This window comes from Rhinatrema bivittatum, chromosome 11, assembly GCF_901001135.1.
Source record: "Rhinatrema bivittatum chromosome 11, aRhiBiv1.1, whole genome shotgun sequence".
NCBI classification, from domain to species: Eukaryota; Metazoa; Chordata; class Amphibia; order Gymnophiona; family Rhinatrematidae; genus Rhinatrema; species Rhinatrema bivittatum.
Genome location: NC_042625.1, coordinates 28,857,198 through 28,877,497, shown reverse-complemented (window position 1 = coordinate 28,877,497; position 20,300 = coordinate 28,857,198). Strand labels below are relative to the sequence as shown.

The 20,300-nt window shown below is 44.2% G+C and overlaps 1 protein-coding gene across 7 annotated transcripts in view; it reads left to right on the top strand.

Annotated features, from left to right (window-relative positions):
- SSH1 (slingshot protein phosphatase 1) overlaps nt 1-20,300 on the top strand; it is a 135,219-nt gene that overhangs the window by 100,650 nt on the left and 14,269 nt on the right. For all 7 annotated transcript variants that reach the window (XM_029619767.1, XM_029619766.1, XM_029619772.1 and 4 more), the window contains 2 exons: nt 256-384; nt 19,263-19,309. In XM_029619767.1, coding sequence (XP_029475627.1) covers nt 256-384; nt 19,263-19,309 — 176 coding nt within the window. The remainder of the gene's footprint in view (nt 1-255; nt 385-19,262; nt 19,310-20,300) is intronic.

Genomic DNA, 20,300 nt, shown 5'->3' with positions numbered 1-20,300 from the left:
GTATTGTAACTGTATCAGCAGTTCACTATTCCCTGTAACATCAATGCTGGTGTTTTTGTTGGAGCAATGGTGATTAGACACAACCAAAAAAAAATAGAGACAGCCACACTTTACGCTCATGCCCTAGGTTAATGTCTTTCAGAATGAATCCTGCTTCAGAAGTGGGTCTGCGGGCTTACTTTCTTTGCATTGTTATGTTTTTGCTGTGCTTGCGTCTTTGTGTTTAAAGTGTGGTGCCTTTGTTTTGTTTCTTAGATACGAAATGAACTGGAGAAAATGATGAACTGTAATTTAAAAGAATACAAGGAGTTTATTGCCAATGAAATGCTACTAATCTTGGGCCAGATGGACAAAGCAACCCTCATTTTCGATCATGTCTACTTAGTAAGTGTTTTGTAATAAAACATTTAATAAAAAAACCCATAAGAAGTATATTTAGATTTTTTTCAGGGCCAGACAGCTGTCTCACTCGAGAACACCCGATATGTATTTGATAAGGGAGAAAATGTGTCAGGAAGAGATTATCCTGGTGATATGGGTCTACAGTGGGTAAATGGCTGCGGCTCGTTTGACAGATTGTTTGTGTCTACTGATTTTTGCAACCAAATGGGTAGATATTAGGGAGGGGGGTGAGTTATCTTAGAAGAGGAATGGGGTTTTTTCTATATGGAAAATCAGATGGGTATGCACTGAAGATTGGATATTTGATTAGTAAGGACACAAAAGACAGGCAGGGTCTACCGATTGGGGGATATGATAGAGGTCTTTAAGATCATGAGAGGTCTTGAACGAGTAGATGTGACTCGGTTATTTACACTTTCGAATAATAGAAGGACTAGGGGCATTCCATGAAGTTAGCAAGTAGCACATTTAAGACTAATCAGAGAAAATTCTTTTTCACTCAACGCACAATAAAGCTCTGGAATTGGTTGCAGAGGATGTGGTTAGTGCTGTTAGAGTAGCTGGGTTCAAAAAAGGTTTGGATAAGTTCTTGGAGGAGAAGTCCATTAATGGCTGTTAATCAAGTTTACTTAGGGAATAGCCACTGCTATTAATTGCATCAGTAGCATGGGATCTTCTTAGTGTTTGGGTAATTGCCAGGTTCTTGTGACCTGGTTTGGCCTCTGTTGGAAACAGGATGCTGGGCTTGATGGACCCTTGGTCTGACCCAGCATGGCAATTTCTTATGTTCTTATGTTCTTTATAAGAAACCGTTTTCGGTATATTTCTCCATGGGACCGACTCAGATAGTATCCCTGAATGCTAGGGGGAAATTAAACTCTATCAAGCGAAAATTACCTCAACAATGTATTATGAAAACAAAGGCCCAGATTTTGTGACTCCAGGAGATGCATCTTTCCAGAATAGAACGTGATAAACTTAAAAGACTGGGTAGGGAAGGTATGGTCGGCACCGTATAACTCATATTGATCCACAAGAATCTCCTGTTACAAGTGTTAATTTTTAAAACAGATGGGGAGGGAAGGTACTTGATGCTGCATTGTTGCTTCCAGGCAAAAGAGCTTGGTCTGATTTAATATTTATGGACCCAGTACAGACTCCCATATGTTTTATGCTGATTTTGCTGACAAATTGGGTGAATTTTCTGGTTCACCTTTGGTGGCAGGGGGTGTCTGGCATGCATTCCTAGATCCTTACATGGATTGCTCAGCTGCTAGCATGCATCGCAAGACATCAAGCTCCCTGACAGCCCACTTACTAGATGTTTGGAGAAATGTCTACCCCTCTTCTTGAGATTATACTTACTATTCAGCTAGGCTTAAGTCATATAGCTGGATTGACTATTTCTTATGTTCTGAAGGACTCCTGCCTAAGAGATTCAATTGTGATATGAGTAGCTACCTTTCTGACCATCATCCAGCTCCATCATTCTAATGCTGACAGATCAAGAAAGGGGGGGGGGGGGGGAGTAGGAAGGTGGAGACTTAATTTATCTCTGTTGGGGGAAGAAGACTTTCAGGCTTTAGAGCAAAGGGATCTTCTTGATTTTGATTATCACCATAGTCCAGAAGCTTATGACCCTGCCATACAATGGAAAATACTGAAGGTGGTACAGAGGGGGCTACAATTAGTTATTCTAATCACTTAAAAATATTAAATTTAGCGGAGGAGGCTTGTCTTGAAAAGGAGATACAGCTGGAGAAGATGCATAAACACACTTGTTTGGCTAGAGTATACCGACAATTGCAAGTGGGGAAAACAGAGATGGCATTAAGATACACAAAGCAAAAATATTACTAACATGGGATCATAATGGGAACAATTTTGGCTAGGGCAGTGTGGAAGAGACAGTCGTGAACCCAGATACTTAAACTCCAGTCAGCTTTGGGATATGTTGAGTCGAACTGGAAAGGGAAGGCAGAAGTGATGAGGACATTTTATAGCAAACTATATAGGGAATTCTTAACTTTGTGAGAGTATTAAACATTTTTTAAATAATTTGAAACTCTCATTGACTGAAGAAATGAAAGAAGGTCTCAAGGAACCCATCACTGAATTAGAAATTGAAAGAGCAAGCAGTGGGTTAACAGTGGATAAGGGTCCTGGCCCGGATGGTTATTTTATAGATTTTTATAAAAAGTTTAGTGTTGCTTCTTTGCCTAGACTGCGAGATCTTTTTAATTTTCTCAGGGATTCACCCCATTCTATAGGAACCTAAATGATGCTCGTGTTATCTTACGTTATAAACAGAAGGGAGATGTGTTGGATATGGAGTCGTATAGACCTATATCTCTTCATAATTCAGATGTAAAAATCCTAGCAAACATTTTGCAACAAAGGATATGATTGCTAGGGATCAGATGGGGTTCATCAGAGGAAGATGGTCTATTTATAATACCAGAAGACTCTTTAATTTATTACATGTGGGAGGTGCACTAAGATACCTGGAACGATTTTGGCCCTGGATGCTAATAAAGCATAAGAAATCAGTGATGATAATCTTTCAAGCGCTGCAAAAATTTGGATTCCCAGAGGAATTTAACAAATGGATAGAGCTCTCTATACATTCCCTAAGGCCTATATTTTACTTAATGGGAAATTAACTGAGCCCTTTCAGGTGGCAAGTGGAACACGTCAGAACTGCCCACTGTCATCTCTGTTATTTGCTACAGCTTTGAGTCTTTGGCCCAGGCAACCCGTGGGCATCCGGGAATTAGAGGGGTGAATAAGGACGGAGTCCAACATAAAATTTCTTTATATGTAAATGATTTTTTGATATACTTGACCCAATTCGGTAGTTCAGGTCTGCCTTTAATGCACTTAATGGGAGAATTTGGGAATATGCCAGGGTATCAGATAATTTTACAAAGACAGAAATACTTCTTTTGGGGATGGACTCACATACCTGGTAGTTTGAGGTAGTTTTGACAGGCCTCTAGGGGATTAACATATTTGGGTATTAAAATTTCCACTAATCTAAAAGATTTATTTAGATTAAATTATACCCCGTTATTTGCAGTTATCTGGAAAAACCTCAAAAATTGGGTAGATTTGTATTTCTCACAGGACAAGCAGGATGGTTGTCCTCACAAATGGGTGACATCGAGGATGGAGCCCACCACGGAAAACTTCTGTCAAAGTTTAAACAGAACTTTGACTGGCCCCTACTGGGCATGCCCAGCAAGGCACTGACCCTGCAGCCAGCAGGGGTCTCCCTTCAGTCTTCTTTTTTCCGCGCAGCAGTTGCCACGCGGTGAAAGGAGCTCTCTAACCACGTTCCTGACAGGAATTTGGAAGTTAATTTCCTAAGAAAATTTGCCCCTCAGGGGTCTCCCTTCGACAAATTTTTAGTCATCTTACGGAACCCGGTAAGTTTTTTGCCTTTTTCCATCGACTACCGTCGAATTTGGCCCTTGAGGCCTGTTGGCACTTACCGATCCCCAGCCTAAATTTTGGCTTCAGGCCATGGCAACGGGGTTCCGCCGTTGTCCGGATTGTACCCGGACTATGTCCATCACAGACCCCCACAGGGTTTGTGTGATGTGTTTGGGTAGTGAGCATGATGTCCTGACTTGCACCAAATGTGCCTTAATGACACCCAAGGGTCGCAAAGCCAGGATGGAGAAGATGGGGCTCCTCTTCCATGCACCCACCCCAACGCCATCGATAGCATCGACGTCATCGGAACCGGCACCGTCGAAGTTGTACCATCATCGTCAACCCTCCGGTGACCGTCCGCCATCGATCGCTTCTCGGCCGTCGACTCCCGTCCCTTCCCCGGACGGGCGAGGGGATCGGAAGGAAAAGCACCGCTATCGACGGCACAAATCTCGGCCTGTCGAGGATCCACAGCCATCGACCTCTGCTCAAGCCGAGCCACCGACAAAGAAGCCGCGAACAGACCGGACACCCTCCACGTCTCGTTCGCAGGCATCGAGGAAACCCTCACCCTCCCGGGGTGCGGGGGCCGTGATCCCACCGGTTACGGTGGTCCCTCCGGCCCTGCCTCAGCCTCCCTCTCCCGTCGAGCCGGGTATGGTTACCCCTGGTCTCCGGGCAGAACTGGACCGGCTGGTCCAGGAGGCCATCGAGAAAGCGATGAAGAAATTGCAACCTCCATCGGCACCGTCTCCGGCACCGGTTCCAGTGCCGCCCCCGGCACCGACACCGGCACCGGCTTCGCCACCGAGGAGGGAACCGACCACCGAGCCGTTGATACAAGCGCTAGCACCGCTACTGAGCCGCATGGAGGCGCTCATGACGGCCCTTCCATCGGTAATTCCAGTGCCATCGACAACACCACCGTCTCCGACTGGATTTTCATCGGCAGGAGAAACACCGTTCCGGATTCCCCCTTCCGGGGTGGTTCCATCGGTGCCTTCTGGTATATCTCCACCGATATATCCTTCGGTTCCATCCATTCCACGCCAGGCACCGATTCCATCGACAGCACCGAAGCCATCGATGCCATTTCTGGTTCCACCTACGGCACCGATTCCACCTCGGTTTCCATCGATGCCTTTAGAGCCTCAGCCAGGTCCATCAGGGTTACAAACCCCACTTGATCCCTACGATACCTGGGGTGATGATGATGATACATCTTCTGACACGGATTTGCCTTCACCTCCATCTCCTACAGAGAGTAGAAAAAGATCTCCTCCTGAGGATCTATCTTTCATTAATTTTGTGAAAGAGATGTCAGAAGTTGTACCTTTTCAACTACAATCTGAAGCTGATGACAGACACCAGATGATGGAACTCCTTCAATTTCTGGATGCTCCAAAAATCATCGCTTCCATCCCTATACACCAGGTGTTTTTGGATCTGCTCAAGAAAAAACTGGGAATCTCCTTCATCAGTGTCCCCAGTTAACAAAAAAGCTGACTCCACCTACCTTGTCCAGTCAGCACCAGGTTTCCAAAAACCTCAACTGGATCATCGCTCTGTTGTGGTTGAGTCCGCGCAGAAGAAGGCCAAGCGTCTTAAGCCACACTCTTCTACCCCACCTACCAGGGACAACAAGTTCCTAGATAGTGTTGGACGGAAAGTCTATCATGGAGCTATGTTGATTTCACGCATAGCTTCATATCAACTTTATATGACTCAGTACAACAGAGCCATCCTTAAGCAGATGCAAGACTATGCTGACACGTTACCAGACCAATACCAACCGCAGCTTCAAGCCCTTCTTCACAAGGGATTTGAGGCAGGGAAGCACGAGATTAGGACTGCCTACGACATATTCGATGCTTCCACAAAAGTTTCAGCCACAGCCATCTCAGCCAGACATTGGGCTTGGTTAAAATCATCCAACCTTCGCCCAGAGGTTAGGCGATAATTTGTTTGGAGAGCAAATTCAGCAGATTGTGGCGGAGTTGAAAGACCACCATGAGACGTTGAAACAACTCTCATCTGTCCCACCTGAGCTGACCTCCAAGCAACCGCAAAAGAAAGACTCTAAGAAGTCATTCTTTCGACCACGCCGTTATTACCCTCCATCGGCCAGGCCTCGTCCAGCTCGATCCTCTACTAGGCCTCAGCCGCGTCAGCCTAGGAAACAAAGGCCTACTGTAGCCCCTCCTCCTGGGCCTGCGGCTGGCCTTTGACTCCCCTGTAGGGAACACATGCCAAACCCCTCTTCCGGACATCCCTGTAGGAGGTCGACTGTACCATTTTCTACAACCTTGGTTGCAGATCACCTCAGATCAGTGGGTGCTAACAATTATCGCACAGGGTTACCACCTCAATTTCATAACTCTTCCGGCAGACTCCCCGCCTCTTCAAGCGTGGAGTCTATCCACCCATTTGGCTCAATTACAACAGGAAGTATCCCTTCTTCTGCAATCAAATGCTATAGAACCCGTTCCTCCCTCTCAACGAGGCAAGGGATTCTATTCCAGATACTTCCTAATACCAAAGAAATCGGGGGGACTACGTCCCATTTTGGACCTTCGAGCCCTCAACAAATACCTTCAAAAAGAGAAGTGCAAAATGGTAACCCTAGGCGCGCTGCTCCCTCTGCTACAAAGAGGGGATTGGCTGTGCTCTCTCGACCTCAAGGACGCTTATACCCACATTGCGATCACACAATCCCATCGCAAATATCTGCGGTTTCTAGTTGGCCACGACCATTATCAATACCGTGTCCTCCCTTTCGGTCTAGCTTCTGCCCCACGAGTCTTTACCAAATGTCTCGTAGTGGTAGCAGCATTCCTCAGGAAGGAAGGTGTCCACGTCTACCCATACCTGGACGATTGGCTAATCAGGGCCTCCACCCAACAGATAGCTCAATCCTCCCTAAAATTGACAATTCAAACACTCCTTTCCTTAGGGTTTCTCGTCAATTACGAGAAATCTTGCTTAGTCCCATCTCAAACCTTATCCTTCATTGGGGCAGACTTGGACACCTTACAGACAAAGGCTTACCTTCCTCTTCAGAGGGTCCACACCCTAATGTCCCTGGCTCGCCAGCTCCAGTCTCAGAACACTGCCACGGCTCGCCAGTTCCTCATTCTCCTAGGGCACATGGCATCCTCGGTTCAAGTCACTCCCATGACCCGACTAGCCATGAGAGTAACACAATGGACTCTACGACACCAATGGATTCAAGCTTTTCAGCCTCTGTCCTCCATAGTCACAGTCACACAAGCGCTGCGCCTATCCTTAACCTGGTGGACGACTCAGGTCAACCTCCTTCAGGGCTTACCCTTTCTTCCACCGGATCCGCAAGTAATCCTAACCACCGACGCTTCTCACATCGGTTGGGGAGCCCATGTGGACGACTTTCAAACCCAAGGGTTATGGTCCAAAGAGGAAGCCGAACACCAGATCAATTTCCTGGAACTTCGAGCAATCCGCTATGCGCTCCGCACTTTCAAAGATCATCTCTTTCATCAGATAATCTTAATCCAGACGGACAACCAAGTGGCCATGTGGTACATAAACAAGCAGGGAGGCACCGGCTCCTTCCTTCTGTGTCAGGAAGCTGCGCAGATCTGGGCGGAAGCCCTCTCCCACTCCATGTACCTCAGGGCCACTTACCTGCCGGGAGTAGACAATGTATTGGCAGACCAGCTGAGCCGTGTCTTCCAACCGCACGAGTGGTCACTCGATCCTCTGGTAGCGACCTCTCTGTTTCACAAGTGGGGTTCTCCCCGCATAGACCTCTTTGCGTCCCCTCAGAACCACAAAGTGGACGATTACTGCTCTCTCATTCGGAGCCAGCACTCTCGGCCGAGGGATGCATTCTCCCTCAAGTGGACAACCGGTCTGCTCTATGCATTCCCTCCACTTCCTCTTGTGTCAAAGACTCTCGTGAAGCTACGCCAGGACGGGGGAACCATGATCCTGATAGCACCTTACTGGCCACGCCAAGTATGGTTTCCAATACTCCAGGATCTCTCCATCCGCAGGCACATTCCTCTGGGAAAGGACCCGCATCTGCTCACTCAAAACGACGGATGCCTCCTCCATCCCAACCTCCAAGCCTTGTCCCTGACGGCATGGATGTTGAAAGGTTAGTCCTTCAGCCTTTCAACCTTTCAGATTCCGTTTCTCGGGTCCTGATAGCTTCACGAAAGCCTTCCACAAGAAAGTCTTACTCATACAAATGGAAAAGGTACACATCATGGTGCACTTCTCAGTCCCTTGATCCCCTTTCCTGTCCAATCTCCAAATTCTTGGACTATTTATGGCATCTCTCTGAATCAGGTCTTAAAACCTCTTTTATCAGAATGCATGTCAGTGCGGTAGCCGCCTTCCATAAAGGTGTACAGGGTGTCCCTATTTCAGTACAACCCCTAGTAACACGTTTTCTTAAAGGCTTGCTCCATCTGAAGCCACCCTTACGTCCTCCGGCCCCATCTTGGGACCTTAACCTGGTTCTTGGTCGTCTAATGAAACCTCCTTTCGAACCTCTGCACTCCTGTGAGTTAAAGTATCTCACATGGAAAGTGTTATTCCTTTTGGCTATCACTTCAGCTCGCAGGGTTAGTGAATTGCAGGCCCTAGTTACCTATCCGCCTTACACTAAGCTCCTGCAGGACCGGGCGGTACTCCGCACTCACCCTAAATTTTTACCTAAGGTAGTTTCTGAGTTTCATATTAATCAATCCATCATACTACCTATCTTTTTTCCCAGGCCCCACTCCAACTCCGGGGAACAGACTCTGCATACCCTAGACTGCAAACGAGCTCTAGCTTTTTATCTAGACCGTACAGTTGCTCACAGGAAGAGCACTCAATTATTTGTCTCTTTTCATCCTAACAAGTTAGGACATCCTGTGGGTAAGCAGGCTCTTTCCTCCTGGTTGGCGGACTGCATTTCTTTTTGCTATGAGCAAGCTGGCATTCCTTTTCAAGACCGTGTTAAAGCACACTCTGTGAGGGCCATGGCGACGTCAGTGGCACACCTTCGATCGGTGCCGCTTCCTGACATCTGCAAAGCTGCAACCTGGAGTTCTCTCCATACCTTTGCAGCCCACTATTGTTTGGACAAAGCTGGAAGACAGGACTCCATCTTCGGCCAATCTGTCTTGCGTAACCTTTTTCCAACGTGATGTACCAACACCCTTCCACCTTCCCGGTAGGGTGCGGATGCCCTTTACCAAACTCCATCCCAGTTGTAGTGCCTGTTGCATGTCATTGGGTGCATTTGGTGCAAGTCAGGACATCCTCAGCTCGGTACTCACCCATTTGTGAGGACAACCATCCTGCTTGTCCTGTGAGAAAGCAAATGTTGCTTACCTGATGTAACAGATGTTCTCACAGGACAGCAGGATGTTAGTCCTCACGAAACCCGCCCGCCACCCCGCGGTGTTGGGTTTGTTTTGTTTTTACTTTCTAGGCACTGCCTGTAGCTTTGAAAATCAGACTGAAGGGAGACCCCTGCTGGCTGCAGGGTCAGTGCCTTGCTGGGCATGCCCAGTAGGGGCCAGTCAAAGTTCTGTTTAAACTTTGACAGAAGTTTTCCGTGGTGGGCTCCATCCTCGATGTCACCCATTTGTGAGGACTAACATCCTGCTGTCCTGTGAGAACACCTGTTACATCAGGTAAGCAACATTTGCTATCTCCTGGTCAGGAAGAATTAATCTAATAGAGATTTGCATACTGCCCAAATTATGGTACCTTTTTCAACATATTCCATGTTGGATCCCTCAATATATTTTTGATTCTTTAAGTGGCCAACTGAGAAGTTTTATCTGGCATAACAAGGTGGCATTAATTTGCTTATCAGTTCTCTGCCTGCCCTAAATTCGAGGGGGGGGGGAGCGGAGTGTGGAATTACCGGGCCTTCAGTGCTATTATTGGGCAGCAAGATTAGGGTGCTTGTGGGACTGGTTTGATCTGGACTCTGAGTGAGGGGGGCTCAGATGGAACTTCCTTTATTAACATTATCCATGCAACCAGTACTTGCCAGAAAGATTCTTCATGGCAAACTTATTATTGCTCAGATGGTTAAGAACAAATACATGGGGTTAGCACAGGCAGATGTGTCAGCAGTCATGCCCTTGGCGAGAAATCCGTACCTCTCTTATTCTTTCTATCCAGATATGGCAAATTGGCAGACAAATGGGCTGTGGTATGTTTGGCAGTTGTGGAAAGGGGGAAAATTGAGGGTGATGAATGACCTAGATGAGGAATATCTTCTAGACCACCGTACACATAATATTTATATGCAATTATTGTCTCATATTGTCTGTAAAGCCTGTTGCTAATTTACTGTTTATTGTGAACCGAGGTGATGTTATTAACGTGCCGCGGTATATAAAAAAAAAATCACCAAATAAATAAATAAATTAATTAAGGAATTCTTTTCGTAGGGTAAAGGGACTCTTTTATATGCACTTGATGATGCTGACTGGGATGTAATATGGGCGGCAGCACACTCTGTTTCCATCAAATTATTACACAGAGTGTATCGCCATCCTACGTTCTTTATGGCTTTCTCCAGATTGGCTTCTCCGCTATCTTAGCATGGCTGTGGACGGGAGGGCACGAATATGCATGCGGGGTGGTCGTGCCCTTTAGTATCTTCCTTTTGGGAAGACGTGGAGGGGGAAATCAGATTGATAAAGAAATATTAAACTTACTTAACTCCTTGTTTGGGATTATTAGGATATTGTTGAGCTGTAAATGTTAATCTTGGTAGCAAGGATATGATTCTGATTAATCACGGTATTCATGCTGCCCGACACACATTAGTATTGGCGTGGAAAGGAATACCTATTATGTTTAAATGGCAGTCGTCATTAACTGAAATTGCTCTCATTGAAAAGATTACTTATTCTCTGCAGGGGGAAATTGGATTAAATATGACCAAACTTGGAGGAAAGATTGGAATTATTTGCATAAATGATTTGTGCTGACCTCATGCTGTCCCCGTATGGGGATTGTAAATAGCTTGCAAAGGGGTTGGGGACTGACTTGTGTATGAATGTAATTTTGCAGTCCTAATTTTGTGTAATTTAACATATTTTTCTGTATGCATTATTTCACTCTTAGTGAATGCACCATTTGTTAAATAAAGTGTATTAAAAAACAAAACATAAGAAGTGCCATGCTGGGTCAGACCAAAGGTCCATAGAGCCCAGTATCTTGTACAGTGGCCAATCCGGGTCACTTGGAAGTACCCTGGGCTTTCATTTGCTATTACCCAGGAATTCCCCACCACTACCTGTCAAGTCTGATCTTTGCAGTGACAGGCCTGGCCTCCTCCTGGAACCCTCCAATCATGGGCCCTTGATCTGGCCACCAGGTATCGCCTTTAAGTAATGACCATGACACCCTGCCCTTCAGGATCTGTGAATGCTGCTTCTGCATCATCCCCAGCCAACCCGGAGAGTGGGAGTCCCCACTTTGTGATTTGAACCAGGGACCTTCCGCATGGCAGTGCACAGCATTTGCCACCTGAACCACCGGTCCAGATCCTAATGGGGAGATCCCTTCCATGTTGCTCCCTCCCAGGTGACGATCCCCGTGCTTGCCTGGCTTATAATTGTTAATGGACCTGTTCTCCGTAAACTTGTCCAAAGGATGCTGGGCTCTATGGACCACACTTAAACAGACGAGAGTGATGGCTTTCAAAACGTAATAAATTATTTCAATCAGTTGTTTTGCGAAATAAAGTAGTTTGAACCCCTGTATCTGCTTTTTTCACCAAAATGTCGAGAAAAGCCAGTTGAGAGCTGTCATATGTAATTGAGAATTTTAAATTGGTATCCACTTGATTGAGGCATGAATGAAAAACTTTAAGATCTTCTTCCATATGTGTCCACACAAAGAAAAATATCATCAATCTACTTCGACCAAAAGCGAACATGTTGAAAAAATTCTGAAGTATAGATCATTGTTTCTTCAAATCTAGTAACAAATAAATTGGCGACATCAGGTGCAAGCGGAGAGACCATGGCAGCTCCATGGGTCTGATGAAAAAAAATCTCTTCCAAACTTAAACAAATTGTTACAAAGAACCAATTCCGCCAAATCCATCAAGAAGCTAGATGGAATACGTTGAGGCCTCTCCCTTTGTGTTAAAACTTCCATGACAATTTCTAATGCTGTTAGTTGAGGAACATTTGTATACAATAAACTTACAAAGAACAATTCTGCAATTAGGGTGGAAGATAATCTTTAAAGCACAGTGAGATCTGACATTTTTGCTCCATTATATTGTTTTCTCACGCCTGGGCTATTCAAGATAAATATGATTTCAGTGCTTTGAAAATTCATTTGCAATTCATGAAAGAAAAAGCTAAAAATGTGTTTGGATTTATGTAACACTAAAACTTTGCTTTGCACTTGATTGAACTCATGTCTTTATATGGTGATCTATTTAACCACTATGTGACCGATGATTATAATTTCATTAGCACCAAAGTTAGGTTTATAAACACAAATCCATTTGTGGACCCAGTGCTCTATGAAGGTCACAATTCGTTATAATTTTAGTAGGTCCATCTTTCTTGACTTCTATACTTTGAGTGAAAGTGAGATTATTTATTATTAAGATATTGATTCTTTTACTTTTGGGGTTTTCTTTCACGCTGTATTGTGTGTTGGGCAGCATGAATACAATGATTGGTCAAAATCATATCCTTGCCACCAAGATTAACATTTACATCTCGCCAATACCCTAATAATCCCAAACAAGGTGTTATATTACACTAACTTATCAATCTGATTTCCCTCTCCACGTCTTCCCAAAAGGAAGATACTAAATGGCATGACCACCACACAGGCATATTCGTGCGCTCCTGTCCACAACCATGCTAAGATAGCGGAGATGCCAATCTGGAGAAAACCATAAAGAACGTAGGATGGTGATCCACTCTGTGTAATAATTTGATGATAAGGTCTACCTTCTCGGCGCAAATGGAAACAGAGTGTGCTGCCGCCTATATTACATCATCCTGCTGCTCTGGGCCTGATGGGACGCAAACTTTATCTTCCCCTGCTGAGTCTGGGAGTGATGCTGCTGCTGATCTCTTCACCCTGTGGAGGGTGGGGGAAAGGATGCTGGGAAGATGAAGTTGGAATGGAGTGTGGGGGCTGCTGAGCAGGAAGGGGTAGGAAACAGGGGTTCGGGGTAGGTGGACAGGCATGGAGATGGGATGAAGAGGGTAGGGAGAATCAAGCAGAGGAGAGAAGGAGTATAGGAAAGAGGATGTGGGGGTCAGGAATGCTGGGCAGGGATATGAGTGTGAGCGGATGATTGAAAGGGAGTAATTGAGAAAAGTGAAGGATGATGGAGGCATGGAAGGGGGAGTGCTGGGGTGCAAGAGCCATAATATGTCAGTTTTGGGAATGTGCATTTCTTCTGTCTTTGGACTTTGCTTAGTGTAGGAGGATATTAGGGATGTGCAATCGTTTTTCCTGAATTAGGCAATGTCAACAAAATTGCCTAATTTTTTGTAAAAAATTCATTTTTGAGTTAGTGCACGCTAACTCCTGATAGTGCGCACTAACCCGAAAATCAGGGCCCCGAAAAAAAACAAACCCCGAACCATGGGAAAAATGAAATTCCCGGGGGGGGGGGGGGAGCCCAACACGAAATTTTCACCCGAAGCACATCTCTAGAGGATATGCATTTCTGTTTCTAGCTCTCCAGTTTTACACTGCATGTAGAATGGCTTGTTGAGGTTTCCATTCCAGTTTTTGTCTCCACATTTGTAATTTGTTGTCTTATTCTATATTTGGTAAAGGTCAGATCTGTATGTGTGACTGAGGTAAGGTGTTTTACTAGTAGGTAGGAATTTGTATCAATCTTCTTTGTTGCATTTTCTCACGCTCAGTAGGACATGCATTAGTGCTGCACTGCTGCCTTTCCATAGGAAGGACTATTGCTGTTTGAGTTCTTGGAATTAGTATTGCAGTGGTATGGAAGGTTTGCTACATGTGTTGAATGGTGGGGGTTTTTTTTTTCAGGATTTGTATTTTACAAAGCACCTGGTAGTAAGGTAGTTTGTGTTTCTGTTTCTGAGATAGCACCAGAATCAGAATATCTGTTTTATATAGTGATTTGTATTTGAAATATCCTAGTTCTACTCTGCATCCATTGTTTGGGGATAGGGATTGGAGGGGGGGGGGTCATATGCAGAGTATATGTTTACATTTAGCCCTGTGATGGTCAACTGTTCAGTGTCACGCCTGTCAGCATTGTCTTCCAGATGTGTCCTAATAGAAAAAAGGTTGAGAACCACTATTCTAGAAGATATTCCTCATCTAGGTCATTCATCGCCCTTAATTTTCCCCCTTTCCACAACTGCCAAACATACCACAGCCCATTTGTCTGCCAATTTGCCATACCTGGATAGAAAGAACAATAAGAGAGGTACGGATTTCTCGCCAAGGGCATGACTGGTGACACATCTGCCTGTGCTAACCCCATGTATTTGTTCTTAACCATCTGAGCAATAATAAGTTTGCCACGAAGAATCTTTCTGGCAAGTACTGGTTGCATGGATAATGTTAATAATGGAAGTTCCATCTGAGCCCCCCTCACTCAGAGTCCAGATCAAACCAGTCCCACAAGCACCCTAATCTTGCTGCCCAATAGTAGCACTGAAGGCCCGGTAATTCCATATTCCGCCCTCCCCCCCCCCTCCTCGAATTTAGGGCGGCAGAAAATTGATAAGCTAATTCATGCCACCTTGTTATGCCAGATAAAACTTCTCAGTTGGCCACTTAAAGAATCAAAAATATATTGAGGGATCCAACATTGGAATATGGTGAAAATGTGCCATAATTTGGGCAGTATGCATATCTCTTAGATTAATTCTTCCTGACCAGGAGATATACAAATTACCCAATTTTTGAGGTTTTTCCAGATAACTGCAAATAATGGGGTATAAATATTTTAGATTAGTGGAAATTTTAATACCCAAATATGTTAATCCCCTAGAGGCCCATTGAAATTAAGAACATAAGAAAATGCCATACTGGGTCAGATCAAGGGTCCATCAAGCCCAGCATCCTGTTTCCAACAGTGGCCAATCCAGGCCATAAGAACCTGGCAAGTACCCAAAAACTAAGTCTATTCCATGTTACCATTGCTAATGGCAGTGGCTATTCTCTAAGTGAACTTAATAGCAGGTAATGGACTTCTCCTCCAAGAACTTATCCAATCCTTTTTTAAACACCGTTATACTAACTGCATTAACCACATCCTCTGGCAACAAATTCCAGAGTTTAATTGTGCGTTGAGTAAAAAAGAACTTTCTCCGATTAGTTTAAAATGTGCCCCATGCTAACTTCATGGAGTGCCCCCTAGTCTTTCTACTATCCGAAAGAGTAAATAACCGATTCACATCTACCCATTCTAAACCTCTCATAGAGGAGCTGTTCCATCCCCTTTATCATTTTGGTTGCCCTTCTCTGTACCTTCTCCATCGCAATTATATCTTTTTTGAGATGCGGCGACCAGAATTGTACACAGTATTCAAGGTGCGGTCTCACCATGGAGCGATACAGAGGCAGCATGACATTTTCCGTTTTATTCACCATTCCCTTTCTAATAATTCCCAACATTTTGTTTGCTTTTTTGACTGCCGCAGCACACTGAGCCGACGATTTCAATGTGTTATCCACTATGACGCCTAGATCTCTTTCTTGGGTTATAGCACCTAACATGGAACCCAACATTTTAGCATGGGTTATTTTTCCCTATATGCATCACCTTGCACTTATCCACATTAAATTTCATCTGCCATTTGGATGCCCAATTTTCCAGTCTCACATGGTCTTTTACCAGGTATGTGAGTCCATCCCCAAAAGAAGGATTTCTGACTTTGTAAAATTATCTGATATCCTGGCATATTCCCAAATTCTCCCCAATAGGTGCATTAAAGGCAGACCTGAACTACCCAATTGGGTCAAGTATATCAAAACATCATTTGCATATAAAGAAATTTTATGTTGGACTCCATCCTTATTCACCCCTCTAATACCCGGATGCCCATGGGTTGCCTGGGCCAAAGGCTCAAAGCTATAGCAAATAACAGAGGTGGCAGTGGGCAGCTCTGACGTGTTCCACTTGCCACCCCAAAGGACTCAGTTAATTGCCCATTAAGTAAAATATAGAGAGCTCATATCCATTTGTTAAATTCCTCTGGGAATCCAAATTTTTGCAGCGCTTGAAAGATTATTGTCACTGAATTCTTATGCTTTATTATTCAAATTCTACAAAATACAACTGCCCGGATCATAACAAACACACTCAGAAATGAACACATAACACCTGTTCTAAAGGAATTACATTGGCTCCCGATAGCATCACACATTCAATATAAGACCCTCACTTCTACACAAGGCCCTACACAACCCTGAAATGAACTGGTTCAAAGACTCCTTTCGTCTCCACCAATCCACTAAGCCCACCAGACACCAACATCTCGCTACCATGCAGACTCCCTCACCTAAATGCACTAAACTGGCCTCCACCAGTGCCCATGCGCTCTCAGTAGCTGGGCCTGCTCTCTGGAATTCAATGCCTGTGGAGTTACGCCAAGAAGATTGCCTTAAAACTTTCAAACAAAATCTCAAGACTTGGCTCTTTACTAAAGCATACACTTAGGACCTCTCAATACATCTCGCCCACACTATACACCTATTCAGCCCACCCCTCAGAATTCTCATAAAACACCATGTCATTTCTACTGTTCCTAATGTTATACTATATTGTTTTTACCATAATGTATATAATTGATATCTGTTATTATCATATTACTGATATTTTATTAACACTTGCTATTTCAATCCTTATTATTCTTCCCCCCCATTCATAACTATTTTTATGAAGTTACTAACTCTCGTTCTGTGTAAAACGCTTCCAAGCGTATGTTTTTTCTGTTATATTGTAAACCGAGGTGATATCTTTGATGTACATCGGTATATAAAAATCTATAAATAAATAAAATATTAGCTTCTAGGGCCAAAATCGTTCCAGATATCTTAGTGCACCCTCTACATGTAATAAATTAAAGAGTCTTCTGGTATTATAAATAGATCATCTTCCTCTGATGAACCCCATCTGATCCCTAGCAATCATATCCTTTGTTGCAAAACCTTTGCTAGGATTTTTACATCTGAATTATGAAGAGATATAGGTCTATACGACTCCATATCGAACGCATCTCCCTTCTGTTTATAAAGTAAGATAACACGAGCATCATTTAGGTTCCTATAGAATGGGGTGAATCCCTGAGAAAATTTAAAAGATCTCGCAGTCTGGGCAAAGAAGCAACACTAAACCTTTTATAAAAATCTATAAAATAACAGTCTGGGCCGGGACCCTTATCCACTGTTAACCCACTAATTGCTCTTTCAATTTCTAATTCAGTGATGGGTTCCTTGAGACCTTCTTTCATTTCTTCAGTCAATGAGGAGAGCTTCAAATTAATTTAAAAGTTTTAATACTCTTCCAGTAAGCTACTTTTACATTTTCTACCAGTTTCACAGTAAATGTAGAAAAAAAATATATATGGAGAGAGTGGATGAGGTGGAGAACACACAAAGGCAGAAAAGGTATAAACTGAGCATTCGCCACTGAATTTCAAATCTGTTGTCTGTGCTGCTTAACTCTTAGTTGTAAGTTTCTGGCTTTACAGATAAAATGTAAGTAATGTAAATGAAACTACTATTTTAAACTGGAAAAACTGACATTGAATGTATGAATATGTGGTTTTATTATTCCGTTAATAAACATACTTTACATAAACTACTATTTCAGGTGTCCAGTATTTCTCTTATAAATAGAAGCAGCGGGTATGTGTAGTAGATTGGTGATGACCCTCATTTAAACAGTGCAAGGAGGGTTCAGTATTCTGTACGAACGTTTGCCACGAGATGGTACTCGAAGTAAAACCAAACGGAAGGAACTGATGAGATGGCCATGCCCACTGAATAAAACCGTTGAATCTGAGTTGGCTGGGTGCTAACGTTTTACCCAGAGCAGCTGCTGTATCAGATCCCCCCACTAAAGTAACAGGCTGGAGAGTAATCCTCAAAGCTTCTGTCCATAAATATTCGGCACCTTTCTAGAGAAGGGTCTTGGGTGGGGGGGAATGGGAGGAGGAAGAAATAAGTTTGTGGATATATCTGCATATTTTTTTTTGTAGAATCCGCGAAGGTCAGATTTCCGGAACCCGTTTTTCTTTTTCTTTTCTTGTTTCAAATGCCAGGGTTCGAGCAGAGGGGGTGCCGCTGGAGCGAAATGATCTGTAGGCGCCGTTTTCCTGCCTGTGGTGCATTTCTGTCAGACCGCCGTAGGTTTGGGGACGAGCGCGGCATTTTATAGGAGGCTTCCGCAGAAATGGATTGGGCGGTAATATCCCGCCTGGATTTGCTTCTGCAGAGAACACATCTGCGCATCCTAAGCTTTACCACGGGCATCCTCTCTGCCCAGCAGGGAAGGGGCTGCGTTTTATTCACCGCATTTTGTTTTGCTACTCAAGCTTGACCGATTAATTTCCCTTTATGTTGAGGTGATATCGGTTTACTTGAGCATTATCGAGGAAGGCAGAATTCATACCCGATGACAAATGTTGCTGTTAACTTACTGTGTTTGAGCTTTCTTTGCCTGAGAGGGCTGTACTTCTCTTCAAAATCTGCTTCTGGTGTAATCTGTTGCTTCTTAGTTTAATGCACCATTTGTGGTCTCACTTTCCCACTATAATAATTCTTCAGCTAATTAATGGTATAGGAACTCTGATCGTTAGCAAAGTGAATTTAAATATTTCATAAAACAGCCTTTAGGAGAGATACTGCTCATGTTCCTGCAACAAATTTTGCAAGCTTTGATGCCACTGAGTGTAGGGATTCACTGATAACTTGCACACCTTTTTATTTTGGTTTATGGGTAAAGACAGGTCTCTGTAATTAAAATAATAAAATGGGCTGGGCCTGGTGGCTCCATGGCAAGCACTATAAAGCGAGACCCGGGTATGATTCCTGGGGCTGGAGACGCTGTGGAGGCAACGTTCACAGCCTCATAGGGAGGATGGGGGTGGGGGAGACTCTCCGGCCATTGCTGAACAGGAACAGTTAGCAGCCAGTCTCAGGGACCATGATTGCAGACACTGATTGACCTCTGGCCAATGATTGTCGCTGAGATGGCCAACTTAAAAAGGAAGGGAGAGGGATGCAAAGTAGGTGGTAAAATAGCCCAGGTTCCGATGGCACTGGAAGAATTAAAGGATAAAGAAGAAATTGTCAGGCCAAGAAAAACATAATAAATTGATTGAATTGTGAATAGAAGTTAAGTAGAAAGCAGGTTGATATTTTGTCTTCCTCTTGTGTTCCAGGGCTCGGAGTGGAATGCTTCCAACCTGGAGGAGCTGCAAGACTCCGGGTGAGGCCATCACTTGTCTTGAAGTCAAAGCTGACCTTGGATTTGGAAGTGTTAATTTCAGCTTTTTGGGGTGGGGTGGAGGGGGGGGATAGCTTACAAATCCGCAGTCCATTTTTTTTCTTCTCTTATGTGTTTCTCTCTTCACAATTTAAGCCTTTCAGGGGGTGGCTTGGAATATTTATGCAGCTCACACAGCAGAAGGGGTCACCTCACTGGAGGTGAGATTGCAAATAAAAATATACCTTATATTTTTAGCAATTGGCAAAAAAATCAGTCACATGAGACTCCAGTGGATAGACGCAGTCAGAAGGTGCTTGGCCAGTGTCTATTTCCAGGCAAGTCCTGAGCTTCCTCACAGACAGCTTAGCCTGAAGTTCCCATAAAGATCACACCTTACTGTTCCTCCTAGAAATTTGCCTTTCTATAGCATCCATTACACATGGATTCTGGAAGGGGAGCACACGGTCCAATGCGAGGGCTTGGCCTAGGATCAAATGCACCATGCACAGGGGAAAAGAGATGGAAACCGAACCTCTAAGAGAGGATTCTGGGTCATTGTAGCAGTATTCACAGCGCTTTGGAAATGGAAGTCCTTTCTGCAGGGTGTCCCAAATCTGGCCTTGCAGTTGGGACAGCCTGTCAAGTTTTCAAGATTTGCACGATGAGTTTGCATACACTGGAGACTGTATGCAAATTTCTCTCATGCATATTCATTGTGGGTAACCCAAATGGCTGCGAAATCGCCAGGACTGATTTGGGAGCCGTGCAGTACTCAGCCTCTGTGGTCTGTTCTGAATGAGGGCATTTGCAGAGCCTTACTGAATACATCACCTGGGGCGGGGCAGATCTGTGGTGGAGGTGGAGGGACTTGCATGGTGAAAATTACTAAATTGAAAAACCTTTGCTCCCTTTCTCTGTTTCTCCCTTTAAAGAGTGAAACATGGATTTATTGCATTTAGGTGCTCAGCGAAGTGGAGATTCCTGATAGGTG